This window comes from Erythrolamprus reginae, chromosome Z (genome assembly GCF_031021105.1).
Source record: "Erythrolamprus reginae isolate rEryReg1 chromosome Z, rEryReg1.hap1, whole genome shotgun sequence".
NCBI classification, from domain to species: domain Eukaryota; kingdom Metazoa; phylum Chordata; class Lepidosauria; order Squamata; family Dipsadidae; genus Erythrolamprus; species Erythrolamprus reginae.
This window is the reverse complement of record NC_091963.1, coordinates 57,253,589-57,271,925: the sequence shown is the minus strand read 5'-3', so window position 1 is coordinate 57,271,925 and position 18,337 is coordinate 57,253,589. Positions and strand designations below refer to the sequence as shown.

At 45.5% G+C, this 18,337-nt stretch overlaps 1 protein-coding gene across 4 annotated transcripts in view; it reads left to right on the top strand.

Moving 5' to 3' along the window:
• Nucleotides 1-18,337, top strand: part of CAPN7 (calpain 7) — a 154,261-nt gene that overhangs the window by 93,541 nt on the left and 42,383 nt on the right. For all 4 annotated transcript variants that reach the window (XR_011556772.1, XM_070726935.1, XM_070726933.1 and 1 more), the window contains 5 exons: nt 6,937-7,022; nt 10,275-10,368; nt 10,554-10,700; nt 12,373-12,479; nt 13,312-13,432. Coding sequence is in view for 3 of the 4 variants with exons in the window: in XM_070726935.1 (XP_070583036.1) it covers nt 6,937-7,022; nt 10,275-10,368; nt 10,554-10,700; nt 12,373-12,479; nt 13,312-13,432 (555 nt within the window). In the remaining variant the exon portion in view is untranslated. The remainder of the gene's footprint in view (nt 1-6,936; nt 7,023-10,274; nt 10,369-10,553; nt 10,701-12,372; nt 12,480-13,311; nt 13,433-18,337) is intronic.

Here is an 18,337-nt window from a genome sequence, read left to right as displayed (position 1 = left end):
CATTAAATGGGGCAGTAACTAGATAAGATGAACCTGTAACTTCACTATATTTGTTTTTACTGTAAAAAGAAGATGGAAGATTGCCTTACTCGGTTTCTTCTCTCTGTTTGCAAGCTCTACAACCATCCTATGTTAATAAATTCTGAGAATATTGTCTAAAAGTGCAACTTCCTTTTGTGTAAGAAAAATTCCAAGAGACCAAGAGAATAAAAGGAAAAACACTTTATTGACAACAAAATAAAGAAAAAATAGACCGGTATGCATACAGGGACCCAAAGAGATCACGGAGAGACACCTTTGTATCTCTGGGTGATTTGCTCAATACAAGGCACATCATTTATAGGTTTCTTATTCATGCCCCTTCCTCATGTCCATATTTAGAGTTGTTTATCACAAGTGCTTTTACTTCATTTTCACCTTGGTGTCTCTTGTTTCCTTCGGGGCCTTTTTTGACATTTCATCCTTAATTGATATTTATCTTCTTGTTTATTCTTTCTAAAGGTCCCTTTTCCCCATTTCTTGGCTTTGTAATAAACATATTTGTCTAAAATATTTCCTGGCAGACACTGGCATCATTTTTTTCTTTTTTCAGAGTTGCCAGGGCAGGCCTGTTATTGAAAACAAGATTTTCTATTTCCAAAATATGCTATAGAATTCTCTTAATTGAAATATAGGCCCTAGATTTTTCTTATAATGTGTGTCCAATCACACTTGGCCAATAAAGGATTCTATTCTATTCTATTTTTCTATGTTCTATTCTATTGTTCCATTTGTAGTATCACACCAGGGGTGAAATGCTCCTGGTTCGCTTGTGCCTGTCAGTTGTCAGAGAGCCGGTCACAAAGCGAGTGTGAGGCTCCACCCGCCTACCTGGACATTGCCATTTGGGTACTTTTACCCTCTGCGCATGCTCAGAACACTTTGCTCATGCACAGAGGGTAAAAGAATCCAAATGACAGCATCTGGACAGGTGGGCAGAGCTTCACACTCTCTTCTTGACTGGCTCTCTCACAACTGACAGGCACGAGCAAACTGGAAGCATTTCATTCCTACGTCAAACCCATTGAAACTACTTGTTTTGCAGCGAGGGCAAAGAAGAGGGGGAGAGAACTAGTGACAAGGGTTATCATTAAACACATTGAGAATACTTTTGAATTTAGTTTCAATCTGTCAGAGAAGACCCGTTGTACCTACCTGAACGGTCTTCTCGATGCACTGGAAGGAGAGTCCAACATGGGTTATTTACCAATCCTATTGGTAGAGACTGAGTTAGAATTTACATAATTATTAAGCACCGCCCCCCATACTGCTCCCATGAGCCCAGTTTTAAAAACGAACAAACCAAGTAAGAGGATAACCAACATTTATTAACACAACCATAACTTAAACACCCATCTCCGGCGTCCCTGAGACTCAACATGCCAGGTGGGTTTGGACTCTCCTTCCAGTGCATCGAGAAGACCGTTCAGGTAGGTACAACGGGTCTTCTCCACTGCATCTGGAAGGAGAGTCCAACATGGGATATGCCAAAGTTTTAAGGCCCATGGGAGGGAGAAGGTCTTGCAAGGGACGTTGGAGATGAACAAACTTTCTGTAGGACACGTCTACCGAAGGCAGCCTCCGCTGATGCAAATGAATCTAACTTGTAATGTTTAATGAACGTAGACGGTGCCGCCCAGGTAGCCGCTCTGCAAATATCATCAATAGATGCCTGCGTAGTCCATGCTGCTGATGCGGCTGCACTCCTGGTCGAGTGAGCCGTGAGTCCTACTGGTGGACTATGTCCTCCCGCTCTATAGGTTTCCATAATACATTCCTTCAGCCAACGACTAATAGATTTGGCTGAAACTCCAAGTCCCATTTGATGTTGAGAAAAAGACACAAACAATTTTTCTGACTTCCGGAATGATTCAGTCCGTCTGATATATATTTTCAGGGCTCTCTTGACATCCACCTTGTGCCATAGTAGCTCTGAAGGATGGTTTCCATGTGTGCAGAAATCAGGCAGTATTAGCTCCTGTTTCCTATGGAAATGGGTGTTCACCTTTGGTATAAAGGTGGGATCTAAACGTAACACCACTCTGTCCGGATGGAAGATACATAAGTCCGGTCTCACGGACAGAGTGGAGATTTCCGACACTCTGCGTGCGGATGTAATTGCTACCAAAAAGGCTGTCTTTATGGATAAAAGTCTTATCGGGATTGTTCTTAATGGTTCAAAGGGTGGCTTTGTTAATGCCTGGAGAACTAGTGTCAGGTCCCACGATGGGAACCTTCTTACTGGCGGGGCGTGTTTGTTTGAAGCGCCCCTCATGAAGTCTCTGACCAGCGGATGATAGCCAAGTGATCGTGCCTCCGCCGTCTGGACCATGGTGGAGAGAGCTGCTACTTGTCTCTTCAGGGTGTTAGAGGCTAGACCCCTTCCTATTCCTGCTTGTAGAAATTCCAATACCGTGACGACAGATGCTTCCGTGGGATCTTTGTTTCCCTTCTCACAAAATTTGCAAAAGGCTGCCCACGACGCCTGGTAGATCCTAGAAGTGGAGGGGCGCTGTGCCGCCTGTATCGTGTCGATGACCTCCTCTGGTAATTGCAGATGTCTCAGCCTGTTCTGCTCAAGTGCCATGCGGTCAACTGTAGCCATTGCGGGTCCGGATGTTGCAGGATCCCCTGGCTGAGAGAGATGACCTGGTCCGGGATCCTCCACGGTGGTGATATTGACATTGCTGTCAGGTCGGCGAACCACGGACGGCGAGGCCAATGTGGTGCTATCATTAGCACCTCTGCTTTCTCCCTCAGAATCTTTTCCACTACTCTGGGAATCAGGTTCACTGGAGGGAACACGTATAGCAAGCCGGGAGGCCATGGTGTCAGTAAGGCGTTGACCCCTTCCGCTCCCGGTTCCGGAAACCTCGAGTAAAATCTTGGTATTTGCGTGTTTTGTCGCGTTGCGAACAGGTCTACTGAAGGTTCCCCGAACCTGTGAGATATCTGCCGAAATATTCCTGGGTCTAATCTCCACTCCGATGGGTCTATTGTGGACCTGCTGAGCCAATCCGCCTGAGTGTTGATGGCTCCCGCGATGTGCTCTGCCGACAGCGTAGCAAGGTGTGTTTCGGCCCAGCTGAACAGACTGTTTGACTCCTCCATCAGGCGCTGCGACCTCATGCCCCCTTGGTGGTTTAGGTGGGCTCTGGTCGCCACATTGTCGGTTAAGACCAATATATGTCTGTTCTGCACAATTGGAAGGAAAGTCCGTAGAGCTCGAGGAAGTTTATGTTTACAGGACTTAGGTCTGAGACCAACCATGTGCCCTGAGCTATGTGATGCCAATGTGTGCTCCCCAACCATAAAGGCTGGCATCCGTGGTAAGGATGACTTTGTCCTGCATTTGAAATGGTGAGCCCTTGTGAATAGCCTGGGACGTCCACCACTTCAGGGACACTCTGACTCTCCGAGGTAGCTTGACCCGTCAATGAGAGTGGCTCATCCTTGACCTTTGTTCTGGCAGTAGAAACCACTGCAAAGTCCGGATATGGTGCCTGGCCCAAGGAACGATTCCTATAGCCGACACCAAGGTTCCCAAAATCTTCGATAGGAGCGATAATGGAACCTTCCCACGGTGGTTGAGACTGGTGATCAGACGTTGGATGTTCTCTAGTCTCTCTGGTGAAAGCGACACTGTGTTGGTTCGAGTGTCTATAATGGCCCCCAGATGTTGAAGTCTGGTTCTGGGCGACAGTTGGCTTTTCTCCTTGTTTATGGTAAATCCATGGCCTTCCAGTGTTTGGATGGTCTGAGTCAAGTCTTGCCTGGCCTGAGCCGGGGATCTGGACAGTATAATGATGTCGTCCAGATATGCCATCAGCCTTATGGCGTGTCCGCGCAGGTGGGCCGTCAAGGCATCCAGGAGCTTTGTGAAAGTTCGTGGAGCCGAGGAAAGGCCGAATGGCATAGCTCTGTACTGGTAGTGCGTTCCTTCGGTACAGAAGCGTAGATATTTCCGGTGTGCCGGGTGTATGGGCACGTGGAGGTATGCCTCTTCTCTTTTGAGGTGTTCGCGTAATTGGGCAATGGATAAACCGATTGGGGGGTCGCCCAATGAATTCCAGACGTAATCCCTCCGACACTGTGGCAAGCACCCACCGGTCGGATGAGGTGCTGCGCCAGGAGGTACTGAAGTGTTGCAGCTTTCCCCTGAGAGGCAGCTGGTTGTCCCAGTCATTTGGACCGACGGAAACCTCTTTGGTTGCTCCCCCGAAAGAGCCGCCTGGATTGCTGATATCCCCTGGATCTGTCCTGGAACGACCTCCTGTCGCTCCTGAAGGTTTGTTGTGTGAACTGACCTTGGTTGAATGGTCGATGATGTTGTGTGGCGGTTGTTGAGTTGTCCCAACGTGGCGTTTGCCGCCTCGCATAAGGTGTAGACCTCCGGTCTTGCCGTCTGCCCAATTTGGGAAGTACTTTCCTTTTGTCTTTGTCCTCCACGAGGACTTTGTTCAAGATGTCACCAAACAGGGCTGTGCCTTGGAACGGGGCTGATGCCAACTGCCACTTGGACTTCAGGTCCGCTGGCCAGTTCCTCAACCACAGAAGGCGACGGGCCGATAAGGCGGTGGCCATACCTCTGCTGGAGAACTTTGCAGCGTGTAACGTCGCATCCGCAGAGAATTCCGCTGCTGCCAGCAGTTTGCTCAGCTCTTGACGCAACCTGCCATCTTCCGGCCCCAGTCGAGATTGCATCTCCTGGAGCCACAGGATCGATGCCCTGTTCAGGAAGGAAGCAGCGGCCGCTGCTCTGAATCCCCAACTTGCCATCTGATGAATCTTCCGCAGAAGCGTCTCCGCCTTCTTCTCCTCTGGTTTCAGGCTTTCTCCTGTCTCCGAGGGAACCAAGGCGCTGGAGACCAAGGTCACGACTGGGTCGTCGATTGGCGGGTATTCGAGCAGCTTTTCCACCTCTTCATCGAAGGTGTAGAATTTCCGCTCCAGGTTGGATGGGCCCTGGGCCGCTGCTGGATACTGCCATGGTTTTTTGACCCCTTCCACGAATATGTGAGATGCTGGAAAATGGTCAGACTCGGGTTGAGGCTCCCTGAGGAGAGTAGTTGAGGTCTTGCCCCCTTCCTCAGCTGCTTTAGCCGTCCCAGGTAGGTTCATTACCTGCTTGGCCTTAAATAGCAGAGTCCTGAATAGGGTTGGCTTGAACAAGCCTGCCGGAGTTGGTTGTTCTGGGGGTGCCTCATCCTCAGACATGTCGTATTCTTTGTCACTGTCCTCTCCTAGCAACAGTTCTTCTGAGAGGGACCCCAAACCCGAGGGGGGCGGTGCTGACCACACGTTCCTTGGTGTCTGTGCCTGCTGTGGGGCATACTGGTTGGCTCCAGTCGCTATGCCCTGCGAGTATACGTTTGCAATCAGCTCCTGCAAGTCTGGTGGCATCTCCTGCCATGTACTCGCCTGTGCTCTTAACCCAGCCGCCGTGGGGGTGAAGGTGGCTGAAGGCCCCTGAGAATCCCTTCTGGGATGTCCAGTTGACCCGGGCCTGGTCCACGATGGAGCTGGTGAAGGTGCCACAGGAGGTATTGCAGTGGCTTGTTGGTCAGGTGACCAGTCTCCTTCATATCTGGCCCCTGGAGCACCAAAGGAGGATAGTGGGGTCCATGGCTCCGGGTTCAAGGTTGGCCTTTGGGTTAATGGCACCGCTGAAGGGGAGGTATGCAAGGCTGCCTCCAGCTTTTTCTCCAGGGCCTTAATGCGTTTTTCGGCCTCCTTAAGGGAGGAAGAGGCCTTTGATTTTTCTTTGGCCTTCCCCTTGGGCTTTTCCTTAGGCCTGACCGGTGATGCCGGCTTGTCATTGCCTGATTGCTCTTCCATTACTACTCACTCTTTCGAAGCTGCAGAGTTCTAGAGGAGTCTGGCGATTTGCCCAGAAAACGCTATGTCAGCCCAGTAAAAAATGGCGTCTCGCCTCGTTCGAGGCTCTGCGCCTGCGCTCTGAGGCTCATTAGCCTGCTCGCGCTCAACAGCTGCCGGAAATACATCCGGTGGGCGCCCTGGGTTTCGCGCCGAAATCTGGCCACAAAATGGCGCCGCCCTAGCCGTTCCCGGCATCGCCCGGCTGTTCCGGCCGTTCCGGCGGTGCTGGCCGCTCTACGCCGCTTTCCAGCTTCGGCACCAGCCGCCTGCTCCATGCCCAGGCCCCTCACATTCCAGCGGCTGCTGTAGCTCGCTCGGGGCGGCAGTTCTCTGTTCCGGCGGCGGCGGCGGTCTTCCCGGCCGCCGAACAGCTGATAGGCGCAGCTCCGCTTCTTCCCTTTCGGCGTCTGGAGCTGTAGCGCCTTCGAGCCTCCCAGTGGGGGGGCGGACCCCCCCACCTTCGGCTCGCAGCCCTGGTCTGGCCACGGAGGTCAGGGACCCCAGGCTGGATGCTCCTCTACGGGGTGTTCCCACGGAGGGAATACAAAACCCCTGAGGAGGGTCGTTGGGGGTGCTGCCCGCGGAGGGCAGAGACCCCTTCCTCCTGTTCTTCTGCGGTATTCTGGATCTGAAAGACAAAGCACAGGATTAAACAGGTAAAAACACAGGGACAATATTTAATTACTCAAACATTCCTTATATCTCTAACTCCTAGAGCAAAACTCAGTAGGTCTCTACCCTTGGACTGAGTTTTTAAAACTGAGCTCATGGGAGCAGTATGGGGGGCGGTGCTTAATAATTATGTAAATTCTAACTCAGTCTCTACCAATAGGATTGGTAAATAACCCATGTTGGACTCTCCTTCCAGATGCAGTGGAGAATTGACAGGTTTCTATCTCAACTAAGGAAATAAAAATAGTTTTGGGTTGGATCAAAGTTGTCTCCAATATTATGCTGAACTGTAAGAACTAAATTCCTGAATTCTGTTTGTATTTGTTTACTGTATTTGGTTCTTAGACAATTGTATCAGATTGTTCCTTTGTTGCTTCACTTGCTATCAGTGCAGCTTATGAGAGAAGATACAACAAGAAATTGATTACAAGGTACACTTTTTTCTGCTCAGTGATATGCAGTGTTCTTTAATAATTTTATTTGTTGCCAATAACATTTTACATGGGATACACTTTATTCTGATTTAAACTTACTTTAGAATTCAATAGCATTGATTTTAGATTATAGTTTCAATATATTTTGTCAAATTGTTTTTCATTTATTGCTGATCAAATGATAAAGAAGGGAGATAAATCATTCAAAAATATAATGCCTTAGCAGCCAAAAAAAGGTGTAAACTTGTTATAGAAAAGAAGTGATTGTGCAGGAGATTCTGCAGTACTCATTGTGAGTTGTTCCATAAATATCACAAATGTTTGTCAACAGATGTTTTCATACTTGCATTGTAAATTACACACACAGAAAAAATTTGCTTTGTATAATCTTGTGAATGTTGTCTTGTTCCAAATTGTACAATGGGACCCTAAACTAGTGTTTTCCAACCTGAAGAATTTTAAGATGGGTGTTCCTATTCTGGCTGGAAGAATTCTGGGAGTTGAAGTCCATCCATCTCAAAATTCCTAAGACTGAGAAACCCTGGTCTGGTTATAAGGTTTAATGCAGGGGGTCAAACTCAATGATCTAGCCCACCAGGTGCTTAAATCTGGCCTGCATGGCCGACCTGGAAATAGCAAAAGACGAGTCTGCAGTCTCTCTGGCAGCCAAAATGGGACAGGGGAGGGCCACACACACAGTCCCCTGTGCCCCATTTTGGCTGCCAGAGTGCTGCAGGAGCCATCCAGGCTGAAAACAGGGCATGGGGGCTCCACACATGTGCAGTGTGGAGTGCCCCAGTGCCCCATTTTGGTCAACAGGGTGCTGTAGGAGGCATCCATCCTTTCTTCCCACCGCCAGCTGGCCCACAGAGGAGAACTATAATGCTAATGCGGCCCTCAACGAAATCCAGTTTGACACTTCTGGTTAAACATAAAGTTTCTGCATATCAGTGACAATATCTGAATTCTAAATGTAGAACACTTCAGGATAATTCCACTATAATTTATAATCCTTGCTTAATTTTTAAGTTGTTTTATTTGGTGATGCTATCATTTTGTTAAGGAAAATATGCCAAAAGTAAGTTTTCCCATAAAAGTGAAAAGCAATAATAATCTATACAGTGATACCTCGTCTTACGAACTCCTCTTCATATGAACATTTTGAGATACGAACCAGGCATTCAGGATTTTTTTGCCTCTTCTCACAAACCATTTTCATCTTATGAACCCTCGCTTCTCTCCCGGCTGCTGCTGCTGCAAGCAGCAGCCAAAAGAAGCAATTTTAAGTTAGCAGGCTCTGATGATCGAAAGGGAACTGGAGCCAGGCTTTCCCAAGCGGGGTCTCCCCCCTCCTCTCACCCATCTGCTAGAAAACGGTTCGTAAGATGAGATATAACTGTATTTGTTATTAAGTTTTCTGGTAAGTGATATCTTTATGCTTCATTTTTCTTTTTCATACAGTGTTTTCATTTCTAATATGTTTTTTAATTTTTTTAAAAATTCCTCCAGAATTTCTATTTTTATGTCAACACATATATTTTAAAATGTCAATAACATACATTTATGTTCAATCAATCAAAAATAAGTGTCTTATTTTGCACCTATTTTATCCTGTTCATCAGTTTGCTTTCCTTCATTCCATTACACTCCTCTCCTTCTATCTCCATCTCTTCCTTCTTCCTTCTTCTTCCTTCTCTTCCCCTCCTACGTCCCTCTCTTCATCTTTCTACTTCCTCTTTCTCTCTCTTTACCTCTCCCTGAATGCTTCTTATCCTAATTAATCTCATATTAACAGACTGGTGATATATAGTTTTAAACTAGCGGTGCCTCTTCTATAATTTACATCTTTTCTATATATGTAACTCTTTACTCTAGGTATATGTTATTCCTCTGATGCTGCCTCTTCCAAACCTAGTTTTATCTCCTCAGTCTAACACCAATTAATTTTCAATTTTATTCCCAAATTAACTGCTTAACTTCCAAAACATTTATTGTCTCTCGTGTCTCTTAATTCTAATCCGTATTGCTCCCTCCCCTCACTTAATATCTTTATTCATTGTTTCACTTTACCTACTCCCCTAATTCTAACATTTCTAAATGCCCTGAATTCCTAATTTTTTTTCTAACTTTCTGACTAAAATTTTCTCTATTTTAATTCATTCACTATATTAAAGCTGATAGTCTTTATCATTACTCTTCCATATATTGGTTGAAAATTGAGTTCCCCATGAAAAAAATTCCAAAATTCTGTTTTCTCTGTTAGTACAAATATTTAATTATATTAAATCAAAAGTTTAACGCCACCAAACATTTATCAATCTAGCATGAAGTTATTAACCTATAAAAAAACCTTTTAACTAAATAATTATGTTGATTATACCAAATTATAAACAATTGATATTTTATCACAATTAGGTATAATAATTCTAAAAGGAGAAATATTCTGCAACATTCCAGTACCAATCATCCATTTTCTTTTAATTTTTCAATTGTTACCTTCTTTTCCACCCCCTTTTCTTAGCTCCTTCTTTTCCACCCCCATTTTCCACCCCCATTTTCTTAGCTCCTTCTTTTTCTTTCTTTTACTATTACACCAACAACTTATTTTTCCCCAAACTCCTTTTCTCCTTTTAAAATGTATTATTTGTATATGTCTACCTTCTATTCCTCTTAATCTTTTCTTCTATTTCTCCCTCTTGTTTCTTTTTTGTTGTTGTGAATCCCAGTGGAGTCATTATAAATCTCAATAAAATCATCAGCCTGTCCATCATTTTTAATGTCTTTTTCTCTTTTGTCACTGCAGTTCCCCATATAATCAGCAATTTGTTCTTTCCTTTCAGATCTCTTCTCCTCTTTTTTTCATTTTCTTTGTTTTCATTTCTTGTCAATATTATTTGTAAATGTTCATTGTATTCCAACTGTTTTTCTATTTCTTTTCCACCTCCAATCTCCATAACAGATATTATCAGTTAACGAGGTGATTCTTTTTTTACAAATATGTCTCTGTTTATATCCAAAGAGTGCTTTAAGGATTATTTTCTTCAAATTATTTTATTTTAACCTCATCATTTTACAAAGTTTGGTGGGTGGTGGGCATGGGTGCCCAGGTGGGGGAGCCATCCCCTTTTCTCTCTGTAGGGCTGCCAGGCTGAAAAGGTTGGGACCGTTGGCTTAAATGATGTATTTATATGTAATATAAGTGTATATAGAATGTACTCTAATTTTGTCTACATATTTTCCTCAACATAGCATAATTTACCCACAGAATAAAAAAGGAGAACCAGAATATAATCCATGTGGAAAGTACATGGTCAAGCTTCACATCAATGGTGTCCCTAGAAAGGTAGAGATTTAAAATTTTAACAAGTTCCACAAGCCCTGCATCCTATCATCCACTATGTTTCTAACAGTCTTCTAGATTGCTTTTGCAAACTTTATGTAGTAATTTCCTCAAACATTTTACTAAAAGATTAATTATTGCAGTTTGGATTGCATATTGTTTGATCTTATTCCATCTGTTTTGAGCAGGTGGTCATTGATGATTTGTTACCAGTAGATCATAGTGGAGAACTTCTCTGTTCCTATTCAAACAACAAAAATGAGCTCTGGGTGTCATTGATAGAAAAAGCTTACATGAAAGTCATGGGAGGTTATGATTTTCCAGGTTCAAATTCGGTAAGTGTTATGTGATTCTTGGCAAGATGTTAGGAAAAAATTTGCTGGCAAAGGTCCCTTAAGAGATAATTTTCCTTTTAATCTAGATCAGTTTTTTTCACTGCATTGGCCTCCAAGTATTTTGAAAGGCAACTGTCAATAAGGCTGTTACTTTATCTATCTATCTATCTATCTATCTATCTATCTATCTATCTATCTATCTATCTATTTATTTGATTTGTATGCTGCCCCTCTCCGTAGACTTGGGGCGGCTAACAACAGTGGTAAAAACAACATGCGACAATCTAATACTAAAGCAGCTAAAAACCCTTATTTTAAAACCAATCATACATACAAACATATCATACATAATGTTGTGATTCAGTCTGAGGCTCCTCAGGGAACGGCTGGAACTCTGCCGGCTCCATGCTCAGAGGGGGAGGACGAGGAACAGGAGGAGGAGGAGGACCAGGCAGACGGGGAAGAGGGATGTCAGGACGAGGAGGAGGGAGAGCAGCCTGAGACCCCCGGGGGGAGCTCTCCCCAGCAAGTAGCCTGGAGTCATTAGATGAGAATGCACAAGCCATCATAGATATGAGGCAGAGACGGGCAGCACAAAGAAGGGGCCAATTAGTCAGGTATTTCCATCCCTAATAGGCAACAGCTGGGTTTGGGTGTGGTTCTCCTCAGCAAGGTTGAAAAGGCAGGCCCGCCCTTCCTGTATTGTGGAGAGTTATCTTTTGGGAGTCCTGTGACCTTGCTTCGATCCTTGGCGTCTCTGATTCTGGCTTGTGGCCTAGAAGGCTGAAAACTTGGGGGAGGCGTGGGTTTTATTATCTACAGTAGTGTGTGTGCCAGCAAGAAGCCTGTTGTATTGTCTGGCCGTCGTGACTCTTCTGTGAAGCTTCATAGCATTCCAGTTTGTAAGAACAGTTTTTGTTATCTGTGTTTGTTTTCAAAGATATAAAATGACTTTGCTTTTTACCAGCGTGTCTGGCTACTCTTTTTAGTTGGTGTTGGCGTCTGGGGGAACCCAGACAGAACACATAAATTGTAGAAGCCTAGGGGGAAAGAATATCTCTATACTCCAAAAAAATTGTAATGCAAAAACTACAAAAATTGTAATTAAAAATTAAAGTTACAAAGTTGTAATTAAAATTGTAAAATTAGAAAAAGTACAAAAAAATTGTAGTATAAAAAACATTGTAGTCCCAAAAAGGTTTGTTGAGAACGATTGAACATGAAAAGTGTACTTCAGTATACACAGAGTAAGTGAGAATACTTTCATCTATTTGTAGCCTGTGAACAATATATGCTTTTTCTTATGGTTGTCTTTCTTTTTTCAGTATGGCAAATAATGTATTTTGCAATTAACCATATTTGGAATTGGCACCAGTATTTTGGTGCCCTCTACAAATATGAGAACATTCCTTGATAGCTAATACTGAGCTTTAAAATAAAATTCTAAAAACAAATTTCATTTCCTTCTGAGTGTGTCTATGTGTGTACATGTGTGTGTGTGTGATGAAATCCTTTCAGCCTTATTACAATCATATTTTAAATATAATCTCCTTTTCAAAGAACCATTGTATTTTACATAGCTGTGGAATTATTATTGAAATGTATGGTTATCTAAAACTGTACTTTCCTGGAAGTATTAATCTGAATTATGCATTTTTGTTGGTGATGACAGAATATTGATCTTCATGCATTGACTGGTTGGATACCTGAGAGGATTGCCATGCACTCAGACAATCAAACATTTAACAAGGATAGTTCCTTCAGAATGCTTTACCAAAGGTAATTTTTTTCCTATTTCCAAAAATGTTCTCACGGTCACAATGTTGTAAAAGTTCAAAGGTTGTTTAAAAAAAAAAAAAAAAATCCATAGTGAACCCTGATTTTTTGCACAGCCTCCAAAAGCAGCAGAGTAAATGCTTGTAGAATGAAACTGATTGAGCATAAGTACTTGCTAATGCAACTCAGAAATCCTCCTGAACTTGTGGCTCCTGTTGAATCTGGAAATGGAAGCCATAGCCAAGGATGTCTTTGTCAAGTTGCATGTAATGCACTATTTATGGTCCAACCTCAAATCAGAAAACCTGGTTGCAATGTCTTACGGCTCCATTGCTACCTAGTTGACCTAAAATTCAGTACCCCACATATTATCTTGCAGCTATTCAGTGGAATATATTATACATGTACCTACTCACACCTGTACAAGTCCTTGAATTGGTTTTCTCTTGGCAGTTAGTGGGACTGGTGTTAATTTTAAACCTGTTTAAATCTTCTCTCCAAACTATCTTCCTGACTGTTGTTCCAATAGAACTGACCTGACTGATTCTATTTTTTTGAGAAAAGCAGCTGGTGGTTCTCAATTTTGTGGAGATATATGGGGGCAAGACCCAGAGATGTAGTCCTGAAAGAAACTTCCATGGGAAGTGTGAGGCAGAATTATAAACAGGTTCAAAGAATCCTAGAATTTTCTTGAACATTAGTTCTGCCAACGTGTAGTTATATTTTCCAAATGTTATATGTGGGGTTTTTTTTCCTTTAGAAAACTAAATAGGCAAAAACTGCATGGAGAAACATTAGCAGCCAAGTCTAAAGTATACTTTTTGTTCTTGGGCAGATTTCACAAGGGGGATGTGCTTATTACAACAGCTACAGGGGTGATGACTGATGAAGAAGGGGAGCATTGGGGTTTAGTACCAACCCATGCCTATGCCGTTTTGGATATTCGAGAATACAAGGTAACCCTGAAATAAGAACCTTTGGATCTACTCTTAAATTGACATGTTTTGCTTTTAATTATTTTAAAAAATCTGATCTATTGTACCACTACCAAAAAGCTGAGGGAAAGAAAAACTTTGAAATGTGTCCAATTCATCTTTTTCGTTCCAAACTGGGATTAAACTGCTTAGAATAATGGAATTTTTTTTCCTGGTTCCAGTGAGACAGCAGGAAGGAGGGAAGAAGCTGCAGCTCCCCGGACGACGGGTGAAACATCTAGAATATAGAGTGATTGGATGTGTTAGCGAACTTGTTTCTGGCAGTTTCAGTGGGGTGAATTGTCCCTGTCTTTGAAGCCCCCCACCCGAGACTTCCATGTGCCAATTGAGAACTGTACTTGCCACGGAAGAATCGGGTCTCGATCAGCTGGGCTGTGGGCAAAAAAAAATAGCGGCCACCACTGAGGACTGACTCACTCCGAGAGATTAAAGAGGAGATTGAGGAGGAGAGAACGAGTTGAGGTGGAGATGGAGACGAGATGAGAGAACAAGAGGCGATTGGCGTGGCTAGTGCTGGCTAGAGGTGATGTTGTTTGAGACGGCCTGAAACAGCCTGGGCGCACCAGATGGACCCGGGACACTGGTGCGCTTTTTAGTGGGAGCGCCCAGCGTTGGAAGGTCTGCCGGGTGAAAGGCCTGCACGGAGAGGCTGAGTTGGTTGTGGCTGTCGAGGAGGAGGCCCGTGACAGGAGAGGAGGCCAGGGACGATGTCGAGGCGACGTCGAGGCCATGCTAAGAGTGTTTGGAGGCCCTGCAGTACTGTTTGGCAAATGGAGAACCAGAGATGTCGCCCAGAAATCAGCGACGCCATTGGAAGCTTATTGAGGGGCAACCAGCGAGAACTGGGACAGAGAGAGAAGACCTGGGAGTGTCGGCTGATGGCAGCGGCTGGAGCCAAAAAGCCGGGGAACAGTGTAATTAACATCTAGAAGAGACTATTTTTACCCAGGTCTTGGACATTCCCCCACGGGACATTGAACACTCTAACAATCCAGAACTTAGCAATTGAGAACTTGATGCTACTTTGCTGCTGACCCAATCTCGTATACTCTCTCTATATATATTATTTTTGTTTTAAATAATACATACAATTCTTGGGGGTTAATTATATTAATTGATATTAATTAGTATTAATTATTAATGTGTTTTAATTATTAATTTATACATTTTAACTAATTATTGGGGGGTTTTAATTGATGGATAATTGGGGTGGATGGGTTGATATGTATGGAATGAACAATTGGGGTGGGTGGGATGATATGTATGAGATGAATGTGAATAATATGAATGATAACTTTTGGCCTACCTGACGATGGAAGGGAGCACCTATCTCTGGGGTGGCAGAGGGTCAGAATATTCCGGTGCTGCTGGGGAGAGGCAGATATAGTGGGAGCCACAGGGCTAGCCATACTGGAGGAAGAAGAGATCGCTGCCTAAAAGTGATCCCTTGTTCCGGTCCCACGAGCTCAATCCCGGGTACTGGTGATGAGTTCACTCTGGACCCTGAGCTCAAGCTGCTGCTACTCAATGCCAGGTTGGTGGTAAATAAAGCTCTCCTCATCCGGGATTTGATCCTGGAGGAAAAGGCCGACCTGGCATGTGTGACTGAAACCTGGCTGGGCCCGGAGGGAGGAGTTCCTTTCTCAGAAATTTGCCCAGCTGGGTTTCAGGTATGAGCATCAACCTCGACCCCAGGGAAGGGGGGGAGGAGTGGCTATTATAGCCTCCTGAGATTGCGGGTTGTGAGTCCCTCCTTGTGAAGTTGGACTTAGGGGTTCAGGTGGGCTTGCTGCTAACGTACCTGCCTCCCAGCTACGTGTCAACAGCCCTGCCTGTGCTGCTTCAGGAGGTGGCTGGGTTGGACTCATTGTCTTGGGGGACTTCAATCTGCCAGCACTCGACGGTTCCTCTGGGTTAGCACAGGAGTTCATGGCCACCATGACAGCCATGGACCTGACTCAAGTAGTTCAGGGTCCAACTCACGAGAAGGGACATGCACTCGACATGGTATTCCTCTCGGAACAATTGAGTAATGGTCTGAGACTAAGGGACTTAGAAGTGTTTCCTTTGTCATGGTCAGAACATTTTCTACTGCGGCTTGATTTTCTGGCTCCAATCCTCCCCCGCAGGGAGGCTGATTAGGTGGTTCCGCCCCAGATGCCTGAGGGATCCAGAAGGCTTTCAAAGGGCGCTTGGGGTTATACCACATGTCCACAGTTCAGTGGAGTCTCTTGCCGTGGCCTGGAACAAGGCTGCGATGGAGGCTCTTGACTGGAGTGCGCTGTTGCAACCTCTCTGTGGCACTAGACCCCGGAGAGCTCCTTGGTTCACCAAGGAGCTCTGGGAGTTGAAACGCCAGAAGAGACGTCAAGAGAAGCTATGGAGGAAGAGTAAGTCCAAGTCCGATCGAACACTTGTAAGAGCTCACATAAAGACTTACAAAGGGGCACTCAAGGCGGCAAGATGTGCGTATTGTGCCGCCTTGATTGTATCAGCGGAATCTCACCCGGCTGCTCTGTTTAGGGTGACCAGCTCCCTTCTTAACCAGGGGGGAGCTGGGGAGCCCTTGAAGAGCAGTGCCAAGGACTTTAACACATTTTCCGCTGATAAAATTGCTCAGATCTGGGCGGACCTCAACTCCAATTGGATAACAGAGTCGACTGGCAACGAGTCAATTGAGGTGACTGGGGCTCATCCTTGTCCATCTGTCTGAGTTTGACCTGGTGATACCAGATGAAGTGGACAAGGCCACTGGAGCTGTGAGCTGGGTCCAGGAGATTGTCAATGCTTCTTTGGGGAGGGGGTCCTTCCCGGCTCCCTACAAGGAGGCACTTGTGCGCCCCCTCCTCAAGAAGCCTTCCCTAGACCTAGCCGTTCTTAACAACTATCATCCAGTCTCCAACCTTCCCTTTATGGGGAAGGTTGTTGAGAAGGTGCTGGTGCTCCAGCTCCAGTGGTCCTTAGGACAGGGGTTTATCCTCTGTCCTGGTGCTTCTTGACCTCTCAGCGGCTTTTGATACCATCGACCATTATTATTATTATCATTATTATTATTATTATTATTATTATTATTATTATTATTTATTAGATTTGTATGCCGCCCCTCTCCGAAGACTCGGGGCGGCTCACAACAATAATAGAAACAATATAATAGTGAAACAAATCTAATATTAAAAAATAAAACATATCTAAAACCCCAGCTATTAAAACCATAAAACACATACATACCAAACATAAAATATAGAAGCCTGGGGGAGGATGTCTCAATTCCCCCATGCCTGGCGATAAAGGTGGGTCTTGAGTAATTTGCGAAAGACAAGGAGGGTGCGGGCCGTTCCAATCTCTGGGGGGAGTTGATTCCAGAGGGCCGGGGCTGCTACAGAGAAGGCTCTTTCCCTGGGGCCCGCCAAACGCCATTGTTTGGTTGACGGGACCCGGAGAAGGCCAACTCTGTGGGACCTTATCGGCTGCTGGGATTCGTGCGGTAGAAGGCAGTTCCGGAGGTATTTTGGTCCAATGCCATGTAGGGCTTTAAAGGTCATTACCAACACTTTGAATTGTGACCGGAAACTGATCGGCAGCCAATGCAGGCCACGGAATGTTGGGCGAATGGGCGAATGTAGGGACACCACGATGGCTCTTGCTGCCACATTCTGCACGATCTGAAGTTTTCGAACACTTTTCAAGGGTAGCCCCATGTAGAGAGCGTTGCAGTAATCGAACGACGAGGTGATGAGGGCATGAGTGACTGTGAGCAATGACTCCCTGTCCAGGTAGAGCCGCAACCGGCGCACCAGGCGAACCTGGGCAAACGCCCTCCTCGCCACAGCTGAAAGATGGTGTTCCAATGTTAGCTGTGGATCGAGGAGGATGCCCAGGTTGCGAACCCTCTCTGAGAGGGTCAGTAATTCCCCCTCCAGGGTAATGGATGGACAGATGGAATTGTCCTTGGGAGGCAAAACCCACAGCCACTCCATCTTGTTGAGTTTGAGCTTGTTGACACCCATCCAGACCCCAACAGCCTCCAGGCACCAGCACATCACTTCCACTGCTTTGTTGACCATGGTATCCTTCTGCACCGGCTGGAGGGGTTGGGAGTGGGGTGTACTGTTCTTCAGTGGTTCTCCTCCTAAAGCTCCGGTCGGTCACAGTTGGTGCTAATGCGGGGTCGGAGGTCGACCTCTAGGTCTCTCCCTTCTGGGGTGCCTCAGGGGTCGGTCTTCTCCTCCCTACTATTTAATATCTACATGAAACTGCTGGGCGAGATTATCCACGGGCATGGAGTGAGGTATCATCAGTACGCTGATGATACCCAGCTGTACATCTCCACCCCATATCCAGTAAAGGAAGCAGTGGAAGTGATGTGCCGTGCCTGGAGGCTGTTAGGGCCTGGATGGATGTCAACAGGCTCAAACTCAACCCTGACTAGATGGAGTGGCTGTGGGTTTTGCCTCCCAAGGACAATTCCATCTGTCCATCCATTACCCTGGGGGGGGGAATCATTGACCCCCTCGGAGAGGGTCTGCAACTTGGGCGTCCTCCTTGATCCATAGCTAACATTAGAGAACCATATTTCGGCTATGCCGAGGGGGCGTTTGCCCAGGTTCACCTGGTGCACTAACTGCGGCCCTATCTGGACCGGGAGTCACTGCTCACAGTCACTCATGCCCTCATCACCTCGAGGTTCGACTACTGTAACTCTCTCTTCATGGGACTACCTTTGAAGAGTGTTCGGAAACTCCAGATCGTGCAGAATGCAGCTGCGAGAGCAATCATGGGCTTTCCCAGATATGCCCATGTCACATCAACACTCCGCAGTCTGCATTGGTTGCCGATCAGTTTCCGGTCACAATTCAAAGTGTTGAT